The sequence below is a fragment of the Mastigoproctus giganteus genome, chromosome 5, assembly GCF_048544385.1.
Source record: "Mastigoproctus giganteus isolate SK-2022 chromosome 5, ASM4854438v1, whole genome shotgun sequence".
NCBI classification, from domain to species: domain Eukaryota; kingdom Metazoa; phylum Arthropoda; class Arachnida; order Uropygi; family Thelyphonidae; genus Mastigoproctus; species Mastigoproctus giganteus.
Window position 1 is genome coordinate 193,322,658 of NC_143579.1, and position 24,519 is coordinate 193,347,176.

Sequence of the window (24,519 nt, forward strand, 5' to 3'; positions counted from 1 at the left end):
TCACCAATTATGGGGATCTTTACATACAGACAACTGGGGATGCACGATAGAGGATTTTCTTGTAAAGCATAACATCACACTGGTGAACGCAGGCTCCGACACCTATGTCCATTTTCCAACAGGCTCAACTTCTGCTATAGATCTGTCATTATGCTCACCAATGTTATTTCCAGACTTCGATTGGAGAGTTTCAGAAAATCCATTAAACAGTGACCATTTTCCTTTAATCTGTAAGCTCTGCACAAGAAGAAACTTACCATTAAGTGGTCAAACTAAGTGGAAATTCTCAAAAGCTGACTGGAATAAATATGCATCAAGCGTTACACTAGATGATGATATTATCCATCATCACTCTATAGATGACGCCGTTAAACACATCACAGAACAAATGTTGGTGGCAGCTGCTACTACCATTCCTAAAACTACAATTAAAGGATCCAAACACAAAAATTACTGGTGGAATTCGGCATGTAACACTGCTAAGAGGGAAAAGAACAAGGCATGGAATCAGTTCCGAAAAAATCCAACCACTGCCAATCTGATTATCTACAAGAAACTTAAAGCCCAGGCCCGATACATCCGGCGAAAAGCTAAAAAAGAGTCTTGGATTCGTTTTGCTTCATCTGTCACTAAAGACTCAAGTGCAGGACTGATCTGGCGGAAAATAAGATGCCTTACCGGAAAGTCTCCATCAATTCCTTCCTCAATCATCGTCTATAAAGGACAAGAGGTAACCCTTCCCGAGAATATTGCAAACATCCTCGCGGAATCTTTTGCTCACCATTCTGCATCAACCTCATATGATCCAACTTTCCTAAAAGCCAAATCAGTAGCTGAAAAATATAAAATAAAATTCAGAACGAAGTCAGCCCTCTCTTATAATGAACCATTTACCATATATGAATTAGAAGAATCTTTAAAAAAATCAGCCAATAGTGCACCTGGTCCAGACGGCATATACTACTTAAGGTTAAAAAATCTAAATGAGAGAACTCGTTACTCTCTCCTAAAACTTTTCAACTGAATATTTGTCGCAAATTACTTTCCCCTATCCTGGTGCCATTCTGTAGTTCTACCCATTCCAAAACCAGGAAAAGACCAATCAGACCCGCACAATTATAGACCAATTTCACTTACTAGTTGCTTAGGTAAGACTCTGGAAAAAATGGTACATTGTCGCCTTACCTGGTATCTGGAAACTCAAACTACTGTGAACAACGATCAGTTTGGTTTTCGTAAAAACAGATCTACCTTAGACCTTATGATAAAGGCTGAGGCAAATGTGCGAAATACATTCATAAAAACGAACATTTGGTTATGGCGAGCTTAGATATAGAGAAAGCCTTTGAAACTACGTGGCGTTATGGCATCCTTCGTGACCTGCATGCCCTAGGATTAAAAGGACATTTACCAGCATTAATTCAGAGCTTTCTCGAATATCAAACTCTCCAGGTCTGTTATCGAGGTACACTCTCCAAAATCTACAAACAGGAGGAAGGAGTCCCACAAAGGTCAGTCCTTAGTGCCACACTCTTCGCAGTTAGAATACACACTCTAACAACAACCATACCGAATTCAGTAGAAACTTATCTTTATGCCGATGACCTCACTATATCCAGTCACTCACAAAATATGTACTCTATTGAAAGGAAACTCCAACTATCAATAAATAAAATAAAAACGTGGACGTCACAAAATGGTTACAGACTGTCAGCAGAGAAAACTGTCACTATACACTTCTGCAAGAAGCGAAAACTGCACCCTGATCCTGAATTGCTACTGGGAAATCATGCTGTTCCAGTCAATGACAATATTAAATTCCTAGGTTTAATATTGGACAAGAAATTAAACTTCCTGAAACACATACAGCATGTACGAACTATTTGTTTGAAGAAAATGAATATTCTTAGAGTGCTTTCTGCGATGTCATGGGGAGCTGATCGACTAGACTATGGTGCACCCGTATATGACTCAGCTAGAAAATCAGCATTACAGTCCCTAAATACCATTCAACATAATGCACTTAGAATAGCTCTAGGTGCCTTCTGAACGTCGCCAGTCCAGAGTCTTTATATTGATGCACATGAACCTCCATTATCGTTTCGGAGGCAGATGCTGCTGCTTATGTATGCTGTCAAACTTCGGAGTATGCCCTCACATCCCATCTGGCCTTCCATGTTTACTCCGTCTTTCCAAAATTTATACAGAAATAAACCAAATGAAAATAAACCTGCTGGAATCAGATTGAAGGATGTTACACAGAATTGGAGTGTACCACTAGACAATATCCACCCAGACACCAGAGAAATTGAGCCTCCATGGTCCACTTTCAAACCTTTATTCGATGAATACTTTCAAAAGTGGGGAAAACAGGCGTTGGACCATCAAAATATACAGCAGCTACATTCAACTCATGCATCAGCAAACACTCACTGTCTTCAAATATATACTGATGGATCCAAATCTGATACAGATGTAGGTGCGGAAGTAGTCCTTCCCACTTGTGTAATCTCCGAAAAACTTTTCCCAAGTTGCAGTATTTACACCGCTGAACTCTATGCAATACAAATGGCTGTCAAACATGTCAACAACAGGTCTAATGAAGAAATTATAATCTATACCGATTCCTTGAGTGCAGTAACTTCTATACAACATAAATGTCCGAACTCTCATCCTATTCTGAAAGAAATCAGAGCTCAGCTAATCAATCTCGCAAAATATAACACAGAGGTAAGGTTCTGCTGGATTCCTGGGCATGCTGGAATCCAGGGAAATGAGAAAGCAGATCAAGCAGCAAAAAATTCAGTCAACCCCGTATCTTCACTTGCCTCGATTCCTTATATGGACTGTAAACTTATCATAAAACAGTTATGTATTGACCAATGGACATCATTATGGCAGAAACAGACCCAAAATAAACTTTTCCAAATAAAGAAAAAGCCACAGTACTGGAAATCTAGTTTACGATTAAACAGACGAGAAGAGGTTGTCCTTGCAAGGACACGCATTGGTCATTCCTATCTCACCCACCTCCATTTGTTGACAGGGGATGAACCTCCTCACTGTCGTCATTGTTCCGCCCTACTTACAGTGAAGCAAATTCTCTTCGAGTGTCCTTACAATCATGCTGCCCGATTAACAAATTTTAAATCGGTTTTAACCCAAAACAATTCATTAGAGATGAACCATATTCTCAGTGATGACGCAAATCTATCCGATTTATTTAGTTTTTTAAAACAAATTCATTTATATGAACTTATCTGACATATTACTGGAAAAAAAAAAAAATCATTTGCACGATTACTGTGACAGGCACAATTTGGCCTCAGTTGCCCTTGTGCCAATAAACGTCCATTTAAACCAACCAACCAACTCCAGAAGGTACAATTTGCAGAACTCCAGAAGCTAGAAGTTGCAATTTGGTAAGCGCTACCCTTTGTTTCACTCACCAATCTTGTTGCTCTTCTCTGTGCTCATTCCAGCAGCTCTGCATCCTTCCTAATATGAGAGGCCTCCTGACCTGTATGTAGTATTCAGTCTCCACTAATGCAGGTGTTCCCCCTTGTTGAGTTATTTCTCTCACTCTTTTCCTCTTGTATATTAATGATATTCTTCCATTGATGATAGTACATTGCATTCCACCTTCTAGTTTGAGAAACCCTGTCCTGCACAAACATCTTCAATTTCTCAAATATTAACTACCAATTTTCTAAATATTGATCTCAAGTTAATTCTCCAGTAGGGAAAGATAACTTAGTTGAACCTTCTGAAACTCACTCCTCTCTTATATCTCACAAAAAGATTTTTCTGCTCCTATTTTTATCTTCACTGATAATCAGATTTCTAGACAAGATCACATATCTTTTTAAGAAATTAACATGACTTTTAATCTCTGTTGGCATGAGCACATTGCAAATATTGCTTTCTCTTCGTCTAAAAAACTAGATTTTCTCTTTCACTCTTAGCATTACTATTATTCCAAAAAGCTATTCACTCTAGACAGATCCCAAATCTGCCTGAGCATGGAATATTATTCCCAAATCTGGGATGGTGCCCTAAAAATCTCTCTGTCTTCTAGATTCCATTCAAAATAGAGCAGTTAGGTTAATTAGTGACCTGCCTCAAATTTCTTCTCTCTGTCTCAGAGGCATTCTGTTTCTGCTGTGTCCCTTTTCTTTATATACTTCCATGGGCACTGTTTTTCTGAACTGGCATCTATAATTCCCATCCTCTCTTCCAAACCAGTCCAAGTTCGTGCTGAAATCAGTCAGAATCCTTTTGCTGTAAAACTTCAAACTCATAGAATCAAATTTCCTCCTTCATTTTTTTTTCTACTTCTTCTTTCTGTAACAACCTCCATTCATACATTTTTCCCAAAAATTACAATCTACAGAAATTCAAGTGTAATAGTAGTAGTAGTGGCATGTGATGCAAGAAAGCAAATGTATGAGCTTATGCAGCATCAGCCAAAAAAAAAAAAAAAAATCACACCAGTCCCTCCAAATGTCTGTCCAGTTCCTCCTTAAATTTATTCAACCTATCAACTACAACGACAGATGGAAGTTTGTTCCAGCAATTAACTACCCGCTGGCTAAAGGCAAATTTCGCACATCTATTCTACATCTGTCCTTTCTTAATTTGAATTTATGCCCCCTTAGGTTCGTAATCTGAACAAGTGGAAGGATCGCATCAGAATTCAACGTGTTGAACCCATTCAAGGCCTTATACACCTCGATCAGATCACCGCACAGGTGCCTAGTCTCCAGCCACTGCAATATGCAGAACTTAAGCCTCTCTTGATAAGAGGATCCCTTCATTCCCCTCACCAATCTTTTTGCCCTTCTCTGTACTCTCAATTAAATCTACATCCTTCCTAAAATGAGGCCTCCAGACCTGTACGCAGTACTCAAGGCGTGGCCTGACCATTGCCTTATACAGAGGGATAATCACCTCCTTTTCCCTGCTAGCAAAATTCCTATATATCATTGATAAAACCCCATGACCTGCCCTGGCAGCATGTCTGCATTGCTCAGAAAACTTCATATCTGCCTGCATAATTACTCCCAGGTCTTTTTCATTTTCTACCACCTTAAGTGTAGTACCACACAGTTGGTACGTTTCTCTGGGGTTACTTCTACCCATATGCAGTACTTTGCATTTGTCAAGGTTAAACTTCAGTTGCCACTTCTTAGCCCATTTGCCCAAATTATCTAGATCCTGTTGCAGTAGCACACTGCTATTACTGTCATTAACAACCCTGCCAACCTTTGTATCATCTGCAAACTTCGACATTAAGCCTGATATACCTTCATCAATATCATTGATAAATATACAAAACAACAGTGGACCCAACACCAAACCCTGTGGGACTCCACTAATAACATTAGTCCAAGAAGAGCAGCACCCATTGATTACCACCCTTTGTCTTCTCCCACTTAACCATCCTTTTATCCATTGTAGCAACTTACCCTTAATACCATTCTGCTCCAATTTGTACAATAGTCTTCCATGCGCAACAGTGTCAAAAGCTTTCCTGAAATCCAAATATATGATATCCAAAGTATTTTTTGCATCCAGTTCCTTTGTAACTACATCATAATATCCTATCAAATTTGTCAGACAAGACTTTTCCTTAACAAACCCATGCTGTGTCTGAATTATTGCTGCAGTCTTGTCTAGATGATCCTGCAATGCATCTTTAACCATCGAATCCATTATTTTACACGGCACAGAAGTTAAACTAACTGGTCTGTAATTACTTGTGTCACCCTTCGATCCCCCTTTGTGGATTGGGGATACATTTGCACATCTCCAATCCGTGGGAACCTCTCCTGAGTCCAAGGATGCTCTCATAATTATGGCTAAGGGTTTGCTTAGTTGCTTTGCCGCCTCCTTTAATCTAACTGGATAGATCCCATCCACCCCAGGTGCTTTTCTTATGTTTAACTTCAACAGTTTCTCTTCCACTTTGCTCTCATTTATTACAAAATCATTAAGTATCCTGCTACAATTTGATAACCTTCTGCCATTTTCGAACCTTAATAATTCCTCATGTGTGAATGTAGATGCAAAATACTCATTCAGTTTGTTTGCTATCTGAGCAGGATCATCAACAGTCGAACCATCGATGTCAAGCGGACCAATCAAATTCATCCCCTTCCTTTTAGAGTTTATATAAGTAAAGAAATCCTTGCTGTTTTTCTTAGCATCTTTTGCCAAGGATTTCTCGTAATCTGCCTTCGCCTGCCGAACCTCCTTTGTGACCTGATTACAGATTAACTTATATCTGTCATAGGCTTCTGAGTCGCTTGATAATTTATATGCATCCCATGGATTTTCCTTCTCTGTTACAAGTCTCATTAGTTCATTTGACAACCATTTAGGCCTAAACCTTGAACAATATTTCTTAATAGGTACGAAACTTTTAGTAGTTTCCACGATTAATTCCTTGAATGCTTCCCACTTAGAATTTACTGTTGGTAACATCGTCAGTTGATCCCGCTGTACAGAATTTAAAAACTGTTGGAGACCACTGTACTCGCCTTTACGGAAGCAAAAACCTTTTCCTTTACCCCTGATGGTAATTAAATCTTTAAGTAAATCCCACGTCAGTACACTGTGATCACTGCCACCTAGTGGTTCTTTTATTTGCAAATTCCTAATACATGAATGATCACTGCTGATAACCAGATAAAGAGTATTACTTTCTCTGATTGCCTCTCGAACATGCTGCTGCAGAAAACAATCATCCAATAAATCCACAAAAGTCTGACTTGTGTGTGAGTGACCAACCCACAAGTTCCAGTCAATAGCTAGGAAGTTAAAATCCCCCATTATAAGACATTCCGATTTACTACCCCACTCTATTTCTCTGTACAATTGTTCATTGTACTCATTCGAGTCATTAGGCCTATAACACACTCCTACTTTTATTTTTGCTTTCGCAGTGCTTATGTCACACCAAACTGACTCAACAGGGCACTGTTCATCTATATCAACTGGATGCACTTCTTTTGATTTTATGTTTTTCTTAATTAACAGCATAACACCTCCTCCCTTCCTATCTTGTCTATGCTTTCTGTACACATTGTACTCCCCAAATTCCAGTTCGGCATTCCTTATATCTGTGTGAAACCATGTCTCTGCTATCCCAACAATAATATCAACAAGTATCTTCTTTCCACTTATCAACCTTCAACCCATGCACGGTACTAATTGCTGTATGTTCTAATACCTCTCATACTTGGGATTTTCATTAAAAAAAAATAAATAAAAAAATAAATTAAATAAATTTAAGGTTCTTTTATGTGAGATGTGAGCCCAAAGTTTTTTTGATTAGGGTAATAAAATTAATGTTGGCTTACTTTAGTCACATTTTGGTATTTCTCCTTGAAATTAGTCGCCTCTACAATTTATTATACATTGATCCAAGTTCTTTTCACACTGTTTCAAGCATTTCTGGAACTCCTGTTTCTCGTTGCTTCCCAACAATTCCTGTGCTTCAGCTTGGATCTAAGCAGTCTTCATCCTTTTAATTTGATTTTCATTTTGATGTATAGGAACATGCCAGTTCAGGGGAATAGGGAGGATATGAGACCATTGCTTTTTTTTTGGGCTTAAAACTGCTGAACTGAGAAAACTGTGGGGTTTATGCATTGTTGTGATGCAGAAACCAATCCTGAGTGCACAATTCATCTGGTTGTTTTCTTTTGACATCTGTCAAATGCCTTAAGGCTCTGATGTAGAACTTGTGATTTTCAAGTTGGTGTGGTGGGTGGAACTCCTGATGAAAAATTCCCTCATCATTGAAACAAAACACTGCTGTGCTCTTGATGTTTGATCTAACCTACCTTGCCATTTTTGGACGGAGAAAATGGACTTGTCCATTTGGAGAACTGCTGCTTTGTTTCTGGGTCGTAAACCATAGACCCAGCTTAATCTTGTTATCTTCCCTTGTCTTGATGCACTTTTTCAGCATTTTCATCAGTCCAACTTGAGGATGGGCAAATGCTCAAAGTCCTGATCTGAAGTTTTGCCCATCTTGGAAACACAAAACGCATTGAAAAGTTTTTGTTCTGTTCATATCACCAATGTATTTAGCAGTACCCATTATTACCAAATGCTTGTTTAAGCATTTTGGAAGGCTCTGAAGCTATTTTCCAAAGCTTATGAAAAAATTTGATGCAAATTCATTGTTTCTTAATGTCTCATTAGCGTCATTTTATTTGGCTACAAAAATTGCAAAACATATCGAACCGAAACACACTTAAACACCAATTACACAAAAGCACAACATCCTGTTGGTGCCAAACTCGCCACACCATCTTGCAATGAATTAGTTCAGAGATATCTAATGCCACCCTGCTATTACTATATATGGTATTGTGCTCCATGCAGTTAGTCTAGAAGCTTTTTGCTTATCATCTTGTATGTTTTTATAGAATAAATTTGTTTCTCTGCTATTTCAGAAAATATATCAAAAGAAAATCCCTACTGTTACCTAGCCCTGTTTTTTAAAAGAAACAAATGAGTATACAATTTTCTTGCTTGATGTTATGTAAAACTTCTTTTACATTATGTATAACAAGATCATAGTTTATTTAAAATTCTGTACATGCATATATTGCATATGTATGTTTTTGTTTTTGCTTTTTTTTTAGCTTTTGACTTCTGTAATGGCTTCAGGAAACGTTGAACTGTGGCTTGGTGATTTATTAAAACTGCAGCAAGAATCTCTAAATTCAGTTATCAGAAATGGTTATCACAGTATAAATGAAGAAGATTTTGATCTAATTACTTTCTTGAATGCATATATTGCACAGGTATTTGAAATTTTAAAGATATTGTCATTATCTATTACTATGAGTGTTATCCCAAATATAATCCACATAGGTGCTTAATTTAAAATGAATTTATTTCTTAACATAATTTACCTTAAAAACTTTCATTAGTCCCCTTCGTGCCGTATGACTACTTTCCAATGTTTAGCTAATTTTTGAATGTAGTTGTAGTATTAGAAGCATGTGCTGCGAAAAAGCAAGCTTATGTAGCATCATCCAAAAAAATAATAAAATAAAATAAAATAAAAATAATTTCACCCATCCATTAAGTTCATCCAGTTCCTCCTTAAAGTTATTTAAGCTATCAACTTCCACCATGACATGGAAGTTTGTTCCAACAATCAACTACCTGCTGGCTAAAGACAAATTTCTACACATTTATTCTTCAACTGTCTTTCCTCAAATTTAATCTGTGCCCCCTCAAGTTCGTAATCTGAGTAAGAGGAAGAATCCCATCAGAATTGAGCCTGCTCAACCCATTCAAGCCCTTAGACACCTCGATCAGATAACCTCACAGGTACCAGATGTCACAATTTGCAGAACTCCGGCTTTTCTTTGTAAGACGACCCCTTTGTTCCCCTCACTAATCTTGTAGCTCTTCTCTGTACTTGCTCAAGCAACTCTACATTTGTACTAAAATGATTCCTCCAGACCTGGATGTGGTACTCAAGATGTGGCCTGACCATTGCCTTATACAAAGCAATAATCACCTCCTTTTCACTACCAGCAGAATTCCTGTATATCATTGACAACACCCTATTACCTGCTCTGGCAGTCTGTCTGTGCTTTCCGAAAACTTCATAACTGACAGCACAATTACTCCCAGGTCTTTTTCATTTCCTGCCAACCTTAGTGTAGTTCCACAGAGTTGATATGTTTGGCTGGGGGTTACTTCTACCCATATGCAGTACTTTCATTTTAAAGAAACAATTGAGTATACAGTTTTATTTCTTGATGTTATGTAAAATTTCTTTAGTTGCTACTCCTCAGTCCATCTGCCCAACATTTCTAGATTCTGTTGCAATAGCACACTGCCATTATTGTCATTAACAAACCTATCAAACTTGGTATCATATGCAAACTTGGATGTTAAGCCTGATATACCTTCACCAATATCATTGATAAATATACAAAACTACAGTGGGCCCAACACCGAACTGATGGACACTACCAATAACATTATTCCACGAAGAGCAGCGTCCATTGAATACCACTCTCTGTCTTCTCCCACACAACCACCTTTTATCCATTGCAGCAACTTACCCTGAATATCATACTGCTCCAGTTTTTACAGCAGCCTCCCATGTGCAACAGTATTGAAAGCTTTCCTGAAATCCAAGTATATGATATCAAAATTATTTTTTGCATCCAGTTCCTTTGTAACCACATCATAATATCCTATCAAATTTGTCAGACAAGACTTTCCTTTAACAAACCCATGCTGTATCTGAATTATTACTGCAGACTAGTCTAGATGATTCTGCAATGCTTCTTTAACCAGTGACTCCATTATAATCGTCCCCGGAACAGACTAGTTAAACTAACAGATCTGTAATTACTTGTGTCACCCTTTGATTGCCCTTTGTGAATTGGGGATTCATTACATCTCCGGTCTGTGGAGACTTCCCCTGAGTCCATGGATGCTCTCATAAATATGGCTAAGGGTTTGCTTACTTCCTTTACCATCTCCTTTAATATAACTGGATAGATTCCATCCACCCCAGGTGTCTTTCTTATGTTTAACTTCAACAATTTCTCCTCCACTTTGCTCTCACTTATTGCCAAATCATTAATCTCCAATTTAGAGTTTAATAAACTATTAAACTCTAAATTGGAGATTCTTAGTAGGGCTTCAGAGTGTCTACTATGAATAGTAGACACTCTGAAGCCCTACTAAAAATCCCAAAATTTGCAAATATTCCTGTCACAGTAACTCCACATGCCACCCTAAATTCATCCAAAGGAGTGCTCTCTGAGTGGGACTTATTAAATGTTACTGAAGAGGAATTAGTCCAAGAGCTACAAGACCAGTTCTCTATAGAATTCCTCATGTGTGAATGTAGAAGCAAAATACTCATTCATTTTGTCAGCTATCTGAGCAGGATCATCAACAGTCGAACCATCGATATCAAATTGACCAATCTGATTCATGCCCTTCCTTCTAGAGTTTATATAAGTAAAGAAATCCTTGCTGTCTTTCTTAGCATCCTCTGTCAAATATTTCTCATAATCTGCTTTAGCTTGCCTAACCACCTTTGTGACTTGATTACAGACTAGTTTATATCTACCACATGCTTCTGTGTTGCTTCATAATTTATATGCACCCATGCATTTTTCTTCTCTGCCACAAGTCTCATTAGCTCATCTGACATCCGTTTAGGCTTAAACATTAAACGGTATTTCTTAGTTGGTATGAAAAGCCTAGTAGCTTCCACGATTACTTCCTTGAATGCTTCCCATTTAGAATTTTCTGTTGGTAACACCATCAGTTGTTCCACTGTATAGAATTTAAAAACTGTCTGAGGCCACTGTAGTCACCTTTACGAAAGCAGAACCCCTTCCCTTTTCCCCTGACGATAGTATTACTACGGGGGGGGATATTAAAAATTTAGTACTCTTACCTAGAAATAATAGCCCTAGAAAGGCGAAATTTTACAGGAACTTTAATCCTTTTCTATGTACTATCCATGTATAATAACACATTTCTCCCATCTATGAATCAGTTGTTTAATGCCTTGATCATAGAAATCTGCACTTTTTGTCTGAATCCATAATTTCACCACATCATTGATAACTTCTTGAGACAAATCAAGGCAGTGTCCATGCAATGGTTTCTTCATTTTTCAAAACAAGAAGAAGTCTGACAGTGCTAGGTCAAGAAAATAGGGTTGATGCTGCAGTAGTTTGAAGCATTACACAAATCCAGCAGTTTGAAAGAACATTGCATTTGACATTTCTTCTGCAAAGACGTCAGCAGTCTTGGAATCCATCATGCCGAGGCCTCAGACATGTAAAATGCTGTGGGCAGACCCACAAAGTTCAAAGACGGTTGTATAGGTTGAGCAGCACCAGCTGCTCAACCTTTGCAACCGTCAAAAACACTTATATGACTGCACTGGAACTTCCATTTCCAATTTTTTACAGTGTCATATTATGGACAGTTCTGCCCTTATAGAGTTGTCATTAATTCATCAATTTCCTGAGCTTTCTGTCCATGCAAATGCCTGGATTTAATAACTTCTCGTTACTCCACTTTCTCAAACCATAGCTTCCTTCCTTAGATTCCGCCCTCCATTTGTGGAGTACGATCTGCTATGGGAATGAAATTTCACATATTAGTTATTGAGTATGTAGAAAACTTATATTAAAAATGGGAACTTCCTACTGCTGCTTTATCTAGGTCAGGGGACAAATGTTTACCCCCTGATATCTTTAAGTAAATTCCATATCAGTTCACTGTGATCACTGCCACCTCATGTTTCCTTTATCTGCAAATTCTTAATGCACGAATAACCATTGTCAATAACCAGATGAAGAGTATTACACTGTCTGGTTGCCTCTCGAACATGCTGCAGAAAAGAATCATCCAATAAATCCACAAAAGTGCTACTAGTATGGGATTGACCAACCCACAAGTTTCAGTCAATATCTGGAAGTTAAAATCCCCCAATTATTAGAAATTCTGATTTACTGGCCCACTCTTATTTCTCTGTACAATTGTTTGTTGTACTCATTAGTGTCATTAGGCCTGTAACACATTCCTACTCTCATGGTTGCTTTCCCAGTGCTTATGTCACACCAAACTGACTCAACATGTCACTGTCCATCTATGTCAACTGGATGCACTTCCTTAGATTTTGTGTTTCTTAATTAACAGCATAGCCACTCCTCACTTCCTATACTGTCTATCCTTTATGTGCACATTGTACTCCCCAAATTCCAATTCTGCACTGCTTATATCTCTGTGACACCACGTCTCTGATATCCCAAGAATATCCGCCTTTGATGTCTTGATCAGCACTTCATATTCATCAAATTTATTTACTGTACTCCTGGCATTGGTGTACATACAAGTATATATATACTCCTGTTCTTACTCTTAGTTACCCTAACACAGCCCTTGTATTTATTTTTTCCATGGTGACTCCCGCCATTCCCTGAAATACCCAGCACCCCTCCCTCCTGGCTCCTGCTCATTCTAATAGAATCAGCAAGAATTCTTTTCACCTCTGCCTGTGGCTACTGTTAATCTTTTAGTCTGTGAATTCCCCACCAAGCTAACAGATTTTCCGATGCACCTAACACTGCCTCGATAGCATTAGCAAATTTTTTTGCACCCCTTCTATTTAAGTATATGCCATCCATGTAGAAACAGTCTCTCCTGTTAACAAGCACAGATCATGCTGAGAAAAATTCCATCCCATGTGCCTTGCAAAATCTCCCCAGGACCGAATTGATTGACAAGGTTGCATCATGTCCTCCATTCTATTGTGTCTTGGCAGAATTTCAGTCACTTTCAAATTTAACCCTAACTCATGACGTTTTTTCAACATTGAATTGTACTTGATAAATAAATATGGATCTCCTCTCTTAAAGTCATTAGTGCCAACGTGTACGACAACATTACCCTTTGTGCCCTTTAAAGATCATATCTGTTCTACAACATCGTCAACTTTTGCTCTGGCATAGATACTCCAGTCCTATTCCACTACTCCGTTTTACACAATATATTACCAGGCTCCCAGATAATGGAGTCAATTTCAATAATTAGCCCATTTGGGACCAGCACATTCTGCTTTGGAGATTGCCACTGTGTTGCCTGATGTACAAGAGTGAGCTCTTGCATTGATTTGGCCAATTGAGAGCTTGATGGGTTATCCATTTTAATACTTTGTCAAACTCTCATAGTCATCCATTAGATTGTTGAATTGGTGCCTAATTTCTTGACACTCTTCACCTCGCACACAGAAAGACATCCTCCTTGGCTAGATCATACCCCATTCCAGAAAGGGTCTGGAAACATTTCACAAGCTGCACATTTTTTTAGGCTGTGATATGATGGAGAATCTCCCCACCCCTGTTCTTCCCTGAGTCCCAGCACTCCCACTACTTTGTACCTGTTGTTTTGCTGCTCTAGTCTGGTGTATGATATCCAATTGAGTACTATTGATTAAAAATGAAAATCAATTTAATTAATTTTCAATACTACACTATCTAATAGATTCCTACAGGCAGTGATACATATTACTCTATCTAGTTTTATGTTACAGAGTCTACGTTGTTTAACCATCTGCTGAAGTTAAGCTGTCTGGTGCATTGAGTCATGACTCCTCTGAACCCTTCTAAAGGCAGAAATCTTTGTCCATGCAATTTTTTCTTGAAATTGGTGCATATATGCACCAATTTCAAAAAATTTACAAATTATAGTGTTAATTTTGTTATTTATATCATAAATTATAAATATATGATTTTAATTATAAATTTAATTAATTATTATAATTTTATTATTTTATAAATTTTAATTATATTATTATAAATTATGGTCTAATTTACAAAATTAAAAAAATTTGAAATTATAGCATAATTATATATTTATTATATATTTTGTAAATTACAGCATATTATTACAATCTAAATACAAGAACTTGAGAAAATACTTGTATTTAGATTGGCATAGTATTGAACAGCCTATGAAAGGTGAGATAGTAATAGAGGCATGTAATGCAGAAAGCAAATGTATAGACTTATGTAGCATCAGCCAAAAAAAAAAATTCACACAACCACTCCCTCTAAATGTTTATCCAGTTCCTCCTTGAATTTATTTAAGCTATCAACTTCCATAACAACAGATGGACGTTTGTTCCAGCAATTAACCACCTGCTGGCTAAAGGCAAATTTCCACACATCTATTCTACAACTGTCTTTCCTCAATTTGAATTTATGCCCCCTTAGGTTCGTAATCTGAGCAAGTGGAAGAATCCCATCAGAATTCAGCAGGCTCAACCCATTCAAGGCTTTATCCACCTCAGTCAGATCACCTCACAGGTTCCTAGTCTCCAGCCGCTGCAATTTGCAGAACTTAAGCCTCTCTTGGTGAGAGGATCCTGCCATTCCCCTCACCAATCTTGTTGCCCTTCTCTGTACACACTCAAGCAAATCTACATCCTTCCTAAAATGAGGCCCACACCCTGACCATTGCCTTATACAGAGGGACAATCACCTCCTTTTTCCTGCTAGCGAAATTCCTGTATATCATTAACAAAACCCCATGACCTGCTCTTGCAGCCTGTCTGCATTGCTCAGAAAACTTCATATCTGACTGAACAATTACTCCCAGGTCTTTTTTATTTTCTGCCACCCTAAGTGTAGTACCACACAGTTGTTACATTCCTCTGGGGTTACTTCTACCCATGTGCAGTACTTTGCATTTGTCAATGTTAAACTTCATTTGATACTTCTCAGCCCATCTTCCCAAATTTTCTAGATGCTGTTGCAGTAGCACACTGTCATTAACAACCCATCTGCAAACTTCACCACTAAGCCTGATATACCTTCATGATAATGATAAAAATACAAAACAGCAGTGGGCCCAACAGAGAACCCTGTGGAACTCCAGTAATAACATTAGTCCATGTAGAGCAGCATCCATTGATTACCACCCTTTGTCTTCTCCCGCTCAACCATCCTTTTATCCATTGTAGCAACTTACCCTAACTAATATAAGATAACTAATATAATTAATAAAAAAGAAAAGAGACTAAATTATTATTGTCAAATTGTTTCTTATGTTAAATAATAAAATAAATGTTGAAACCTCTCCTCCTTCTAAGTATTTAAAAAGAACCAAAATCATACCAGTTTTTAAAAAAACATATTAGAAATTAAAAGGCAAATTTCTGATTAATATTGTGAACTGCAGGCCATATCAGAGGGGGCAGCAGTTGGCATTGGCCTACGATTTTGAAGGGTGCGTACTCCCCTAAGTTGAACAAAATTAAGATGTGTTACTTAACATTGGGTTTTTTTTTTTTTACTTCAGATCAGTTTTGTGGGACAATGAAAAAATATGTGTTGCAGCAAAGAGAAAGCGTGCCAAATTTCAAGAAGCTCTCAAAAAATCCAAATCAATTACTGACTTTGTAATTGAATACAGAAGGTAAAACTCCCAAAGAAACTGATGATAAACTGAAACGGGAAATAGGGAAACCACAATTGTCTCCACATCACAAATCGACATTGAACTTATTGATAAGAGGAATAGAATTGACACTGAATCATTTCTAAAAGTTCAGAACTTTGACGTACCAACTGCTGTCCGCAAGGATAAGAATACTCACTCATTTCCAACTGGCCTTTTTACAGTAACATTCACAAATGGAGAGAAATATAAACGAATCTGGCTGTGTTGGGGTCAAGCGAAGCAATCATTGTATTGTGCACAAACAAGGTGCATAATACAATGATATACAGGAATCTTCTAATGTGAGTGTATTAACCAGTGATCCAGGTGGAGTATTGAGAAAGGGTGGAGAAAATTAACGGATCACATTCCATGTCAAGAAAATTCTAACTTACACAAGGAAAACTATATTGCATGGAAAGAAGCTTGTAAGGCAACAATGAGCAGTGCTTCAACTTCAGTTGACAATTATATTGTTGACCAGCTCAAGGCTAAAAGTAATAAATGGAAGAAAATTGTTTATCACATTCTTGATATCATACCATTTTTGTCAGAGAGGGGGCTTGCTTTCTGTGGTTCTTCTGAACAAATTGATGATAGCCATAATGGAAATTTTTGGAGTATTGTTGAATTTCTGAGCAAATATGATTCATTATTAGCCGACATATTGCACGTGTATGGAATGCACATGAGAAAACACTGCTCCAGGTACACTACCTATCAAATAAAACACAAAATGAGTTCATCGAAAAAGTGAATGCAAAAGTAAATTTTTGAAGAAATAAAAGCTGCGAAGTATTTTGCAATTGCTGTTGATGGAATGCCTGATTATTCTCATAAAGAACAGCTATCATTCATCATCAGATATGTGAAGAGGGAAGATGCCAGTTTTTCAATTGAAGAATGCTTTCTTGCATTTCATGAATTTTCCAAAAAGACGGGTGAAGGAATTGCAGAGAAAATTTTAAACTTCTTAGTAAGTCTCAATCTAAACTTTGAAGACTGTGTGTGTATGTCAAGCATATGACAATGGCTTTAATATGGCAGGAAAGTACAATGGTGCACAGGCTATCTTAAAGGAGAAGAATGAGAACTGCATTTTGTCAAATTGTGCAAATCATATGAATCTCATTGGTATGGATTGTGCTGAAGCTTGTACTAAAGCTATAACATTCTTTGGAATCATACAGAAAATGTTCAATGTCTTCAGTTCAAGTCCCCAGCAGTGGGAGATACTGAAAGAACACCTTCCTGTCTCACTGCATAAAATGTCAAAAACAAGATGGTCAGCAAGAATTGACTATGTAAGACCAATTGTACAGCATTTGGATAGTGTCAGAAATGCAGTGGCAGAGCTGAGTGAAGTTACTAATTTTACAGAAGAGTGTAAGTCTGATCTTTGGGGTATCAAAAATTACTTGGATACCTTTGAATGTGTACTGATGTCAGCCCTTTGGATTAAAGTTCTCACATTGATCCATGAGGTCAACTTAATAGAATCTCATGATGCCATATTAGATGTAGAAAAGGTACAATATTGATCAACTACGGGCAGATACCCTGAAACTGAGAGAGAAATGGAGTGGTGTACTTAAAGGAGCACGGCATGTGTAAATCAATATTGGTGTGCCAGATAGTTTTGCTACTCGCATGGGGTACCCAACTCAAAAGGATGCTGAAAATTGCTTCAGGATGAATGTGTTCTTCACCATAATCGACTTTGTTATCAATTGGCCTTTCATGTTGCTTTTCTGTAGTCAGGGACATTTGTAGACTTTTTGATTTTTTGTGGCACTTTAAGCAGTTAGATGAGAATGAGTTGTTGCAGATATCTAAACAATTTCAGCTGTGATACCTAAATCATATTTTAAGTAATATTCAGAGTGAAGTGTTTCTTAAAAGAATTTTTGATGTAAATTTCAAATTTGATGCTGTGTTACTGAAGAAAATTTATGGTCAAATATTGAACCTGAGATTGGGTAATGTTTTCTGATATGTTCTCATTGTGTTGTACATTTTTCTGTCATTGCCAGCAACAGTGGCCTCTAATGAGAGGAGCTTCAGTGTCTTAAAATGAATTAAATCATGCTTTCAGTACACAATAGTGCAAGAATGTTTGAATGGATTAGCAGTTTTGAACATCCACGGTGACAAGACAAAGTTGCTTGACTTTTCTGTTGTAATAGATGAATTTGCCCAAAGAAAGCATTTTTGAATGTGAAGAAGTGATGACCATTTCTGATCTGAAATTCCGAATAAACACATACAGAATAAACATAAATGTACTGTTGTATTTACTGCTTCTTATAACCATATTGTACTCTGTTGTCTTATATACCGGGCCTCCATAGCCAGGTGGGCAGGAGCAGGTGTGTAGCACACGCTTCTTGAATAGACAGGGGTTTGAGCCCGTGACCACCAAATACAGAGGATGCGAAAAGGTCAGGCTCCGGGTGCCAAGCGTATTTCGAGGCCAAGCGATATTTGTGAGATTCATAAAGTGCTCTTCAAAGGCGATTAAAGTTGTTTTTTAGTTCGTACATTTCTCTAAAGCCTTATTTTTTAAAACCGTTCTACACTTGAAAAGCCACAAGTTAGAACACAGAAAGAATAGCCACCTTTCTTTTTTATCCATATTTCTAAATCACTAACCAACTGACACTTTAGCCGCTTGGCCTCCTAGCGGCACTGCTCCTGCCTCCCCGTGGCGGGGCCTGAAATCTTGGCAAGTAAGTCCACTTGCCAAGGGCTAAAAGGAGCAAACATGGCTAACACAGACCATCAGGATATTGAGAACGATAATCCAAAGAGACAAAAGACTGATTGGATGGATCAACCTTGCCCATCGTTCTTAATCATCCACTCTCTTACTAGTCAGCCCATGAATAAACTGTCTCCGTTTGTCATATAAAAACATCTGGAGGGTATTGCAGGATCTCCCAAGACGGTGAAGAGACTGCAATCAGGAGACTTACTTGTAGAAACCACCAACCACAGACATTCCGAAAAGCTATTACAACTTACAAGCTCTGCTGGCATTCCAGTTAAAATATCTCCACACACAACCCTAAATTCATCTAAGGGTGTGATATCCAGTTGGGACTTATTGAATGTCACCGAGGAAGAAATAACCCAAGAGCTGCAGGGACAACATGTAATTGAAGCAAGACGAATAATGGTTAAAAAAGATAATCAACTTACCCCTACAAGAAATATTATTCTCACCTTCAATACACCCAACTTACCCTCCTCTGTAAAAGCAGGTTATTTACTTTGCCGCATCCGCCCTTACATACCAAACACTTTAAGGTGTTACAAATGCCAAAAGTATGGCCACTCACAAACTGTATGCAGAGGAGTTCCTATCTGCCCTAATTGTGGATCCTCAGATCATATACAAGGTAACTGTACAGCAACAAAAATGACCTGCCCAAATTGCAAAGGTGACCATCCTGCATATTCAAAGACATGTGAAAAGTGGAAAACCGAGAAAAAAATAGTAAAATACAAGGTTGAGAACAAAGTAAGTTACAAAGAAGCGAGAAAATTAGTTGCTCCTTCTATAACCAAAAATATGACCTATGCCAATGCTGTAAAAAAATATCAAACAGTCTGCACTCAAACTGATGTAACAGTTCCCACTAACAAATCAATTTCTGATTGGGCTAGAAATGTTCTTTCTAAGCAACAATCCAAGTTCTCTGACCAGGCAAATAATACTCCTCTAACAATACCAGCGGCATCTCCTACTCCAGTCATAGATACCATATCTCATAGTTCAAACGCAAATGTAGTAAAAAATATTCAGGACCCCACCATGGACACAGATGGCACATCCATACAGGAAGATCCCCTTCTAGAAGTCCATGCAGAAGAAGAAATGGACACAGGTCGGCCAGTTTTCTCCAAAAAAGATAAATCTAAATTAGAATGTCATAAGCCAGTAACCTTCAAAAAGCAGTCAGATACATCTCCATCAATTAAATACAAATAATGCCTTGTATTTTACAATGGAATTGCAGAGGCTTTCGTTACAATACAGATGATATCCGTGATCTAATTAACCGATATTCTCCAGTTGCCCTTTGTCTTCAGGAAACTTACCTAACCTCGCAAGTTTCTCCTTCAATAAAGAACTGTCTTTATCGAAGAGATCGTAATACAGCAAATGCTGCCCATGGTGGTGTAGCAATCTTGATAAATTCAAAGATCCCAACTAAACATATTCCACTTCAAACTGAAATAGAAGCTGTTGCTGTTCATATAACTCTCCATATTTCAATAACCCTTGTCTCAATATATCTACCACCAAGCCATACTTACTGTTTAAAATATTTTTTTCTTATGGCAGGAAACAATATATTTCACTGACAAAACTCAAATATTTTAGCATTAGCATTAGCATTACTAGAGGCATTTGATGCAAGAAAGCAAGCTTATGCAGCATCAGCCAAAAAAAAAAAACCCACTTCCACTTCACCCCTCTGTTCGTTCAAAATACCTGTCCAGCTGAGCCTTAAACTTATTTAGGCTATCAACCTCCACCACAAGGGATGGCAGTCTGTTCCACCAACCAACCACCCGCTGGCTAAAGGCAAATTTCCGCACGTCTATCCTACATCTGTCTTTCCTCAATTTGAATTTATGCCCTCTCAGGTGAATTTTCTGAGCTAGAGGAAGAATCCCATCAGCATTGAGCATGCTTAAACCATTCAAGGCTTTATACACCTCTATCAGATCACCTCGCTGGTGCCTAGTCTCCAGACACTGTAATTTGCAAAACTTAAGCCTTTCTTCGTAAGAGCACCCCTTTGTTCCATTCACTAATCTTGTTGCCCTTCTCTGTACTCGTTCCAGCAGCTCTACATCCTTCTTGAAATGAGGCCTCCAGACCTGTATACAGTACTCAAGATGTGGCCTAACCATTGCCTTATACAATGGAATAATCACCTCCTTATCCCTGCTGGAAAAATTCCTGTATATCATTGACAATACTCCATGAGCTACTCTTGCAGCCCGTCTGCACTGCTCAGAGAACTTCATATCTGCCTGCACAATCACCCCCAAGTCCCTTTCATTCTCTACCACTGTCAGTGTAGTACCACAGAGTTGATACGTTGCTCTGGGGTTGCTGTTTCCCATGTGTAGTACTTTACATTTGTCAATGTTAAACTTCATTTGCCACCTCTCAGCCCATCTGCTCAACCTTTCCAGATCCTGTTGCAGCAGCATAGTGTCAGTAGTGTCCTTGACAACCCTGCCAACCTTTGTATCATCTGCAAACTTGGACATTAAGCTTGATATACCATCATCAATATCATTTATAAATACAGTAAACAATAATGGACCCAACACTGAGCCCTGAGGGACTCCACTAATAACATTAGTCCACGATGAGCAGTGTCCATCGATTACCACTCTCTGTCTTCTCCCCCTCAACCACCCCTTTATCCATAGCAGTAATTTGCCTCCAATGCCACACTGCTCCAATTTGTGCAGCAGTCTTCCATGTGCAACAGTATCAAAAGCCTTTCTAAGATCCAAGTATATAATATCAAAGTTATTCCCTGCATCCAGTTCTTTTGTGACTGCATCATAGTATCCATTCAAGTTGGTCAGGCAAGACTTCCCCTTAACAAAACCATGCTGTGTCTGAGCTATAACTGAAGTCTTGTCTAAATGATCCTGCAGTGCTTCTTTAACCAGTGCCTCCATTAATTTTCCGGGAACAGAAGTTAAGCTCACAGGTCTATAATTACTTGTGTCAGCCTTTGATCCTCCTTTGTGAATTGGGGTCACATTTGCACATTTCCAGTCTATGGGTACCTCCCCTGAGTCCAAGGAAGCTCTCATAATTATGGCTAAGGGTTTGCTTACCTCCTTTGCTGCCTCGTTTAATATAACTGGATAGATCCCATCCACCCCGGGTGCCTTTCTTGTGTTTATCTTCAACAGTTTCTCCTCCACTTTACTCCCAGTTATTTCAAGATTCTGTAGCTTACTGCTAGAGTTGAATACACCTCTGGCATTCCCCTTGCTGAATAACTCCTCATGTGTGAATGTCGATGCAAAATATTCATTTAGTTTGTTAGCTACCTGAGCAGGATCATCAACAGTTGACCCATCAATATCAAGTGGACCAATCTGATTCATCCCCTTCCTTCTAGAGTTTACATAAGTAAAGAACTCTTTGCTGTTTTTCTTTGCATCCCTTGCCAAGGATTTCTCGTAATCTGCCTTCGCCTGCCTAACCTCCTTTGTAACCTGGTTGCATATCAACTTGTATCTATCATAGGCTTCTGTGTCATGTGTTAATTTGTAAGTATCCCATGCATTTTTGCATCGCGCACACACAAAGACATCCCCCTTGGCAGTATCATGTTCCGTACCCGATTGCACTGCAAACATCAAGCAAACAGTGCATTTTATAAGGCTGTGAGTCAGAGGACAACTGCCCCCCTCAGTTCTGCTCTGAGCCACAGCGCTTCCATTGGCTTGAGCCTTTTGCTTTGCTGCTCTGGTCTGAGTCATGATTCTATTAATTTATTAATTAATTATAATTAATTATGTTATGTTATTAATTATGTTAAATATAATTAATTATATTACGTTTGTAATCTAAGTCGTTATATGTATTTATTTAAACGTACAATTTAACTGCTAATGAAGTTCACTAACGCTATCTAGTACGGCATACAACTATCGTATCACAATGGCGGGAAAATTACGAACGGTATCGGAGTTGAAACACGTGGAAACCTTTACCGATACTTTTATGCAATTACAAGGCCGAGTAAAGAATAAATACACCAAGTTAATCAGAAAATCACAAAATAATGTTATACTACTAAATTTAAATCAAAAGTTTTAGAAAAACAATAATTTCAAATCAATAAATAAGAAAAATCCACTTAGCGGCTTGGAACACGACCGTCTCTAGTAGCCTCGTCAGCCAACTCTTTGAAGATTCTGATCTTGAAAAAAGATCTTGAAGATCTCTTCATACAGATACCTCCACCTCTCTGTATATTAGGGGATTTTAACGGGCACGACCCCTTATGGGGCGATCCTAAAATAGACACACGTGGTCGACTCGTTGAAAGCTTTCTCGAGTCACAAAACCTCACCTTACTCAATACTGGTGCGCACACTCACATACAACTCCCAACTGGACACACCTCAGCAATAGATCTCTCAATTTGTTCTCCAATTCTCTTTCCAACCATAGAGGTACATTTTAAATGATCCTATGGGCAGTGACCACCTTCCAATCATATGCAACTTTTTAATATCACAGACTCCTTCAAACAAACTCCGCAGGAAATGGAAATTTGTTCGTGCAAACTGGGAAAAATTTCGGTCATCAATCTCTTTTGATGGGGAAAAAATCCAGCTCCAGAATATTGATAATGTAACAGATTACATCACGTCACATCTCCTAAAAGTTGCCAAGGACACAATACCATTATCAAATCCCCCTGGTCGCAAGCACTATAATTACTGGTGGAATGAAGAATGCACAAGAGCAAAGAAAGCAAAAATTAAAGCCTGGAATTTATTTAGGTGATATCCAATCACAACCAATCTCATTAATTATAAGAAGCTAAGAGCGAAAGCACGATTTGTATAAAGGCAAGCCAAGAAAGAATCCTGGACCCATTTTGCATCGACCTTTAACAGAAACACTGATCTGAAAACTATATGGAAAAAAATTAGACAGTTATCTGGTAAGTTTCCTACTATACCTTCTCCAATCCTCTCCTGGAAAGGGCAAGATCTATCCAGTCCCTTAGATATTGCTAATGCTTTGGGCAATACGTTTGCTGAAATCTCAGCAGCATCAGCCTATTCTACATCTTTCAAACGAATTAAAACCACCAAAGAAAAGCATGCTATTAACTTTCAAACTGCCCGCCTTCTTTCATATAACAAACCTCTGCAATACTCTGAACTTTTGCATGTTATTAGAACAGCCCACAATGGTGCTGCAGGGCCAGATGGGATTTATTATGTGATGCTACAACATCTTGATGACAAAGCTTTGCGCTTGCTGCTGGTTTTTTACAATCGTATTTTTTCAGAAAATGTTTTTCCAGCTTCCTGGCATCACTCTACTGTTTTGGCATTTCTAAAGCCTGGGAAAGATCCAACCAACCCCTATAGCTATAGACCGATATCTCTCTCAAGCTGCCTCAGCAAAATCCTAGAAAAGATTGTCCACAGAAGACTCATCTGGATCATTGAGTCAGAACATCTAATGAGTCATAGTCAATATGGCTTTCGTAAAAATAGGTCGTGCTTAGACCTTATGGTCAAGGCTGAATTCGCCATTCGAAATGCCTTTGTTAAACCTGAACATCTTGTAATGATTTCAATAGACATAGAGAAGGCTTTTGACACCACCTGGCGGCATGGCATACTTAGTGATCTTTACTCCCTTGGACTGCGGGGAAACCTTCCTATATTTGTTCAAAACTTCCTACATACTAGATTGTTTCA

The 24,519-nt window shown here is 38.2% G+C and overlaps 1 protein-coding gene across 1 annotated transcript in view; it reads left to right on the top strand.

The window, feature by feature from the left end:
• Window positions 1-24,519, top strand: part of LOC150085960 (dynein axonemal heavy chain 8-like) — a 1,559,705-nt gene that overhangs the window by 587,166 nt on the left and 948,020 nt on the right. Inside the window, exon 37 of the mRNA XM_090374756.1 lies at window positions 8,661-8,822. Within this exon, the coding sequence (XP_090230882.1) occupies window positions 8,661-8,822 (162 nt within the window). The remainder of the gene's footprint in view (window positions 1-8,660; window positions 8,823-24,519) is intronic.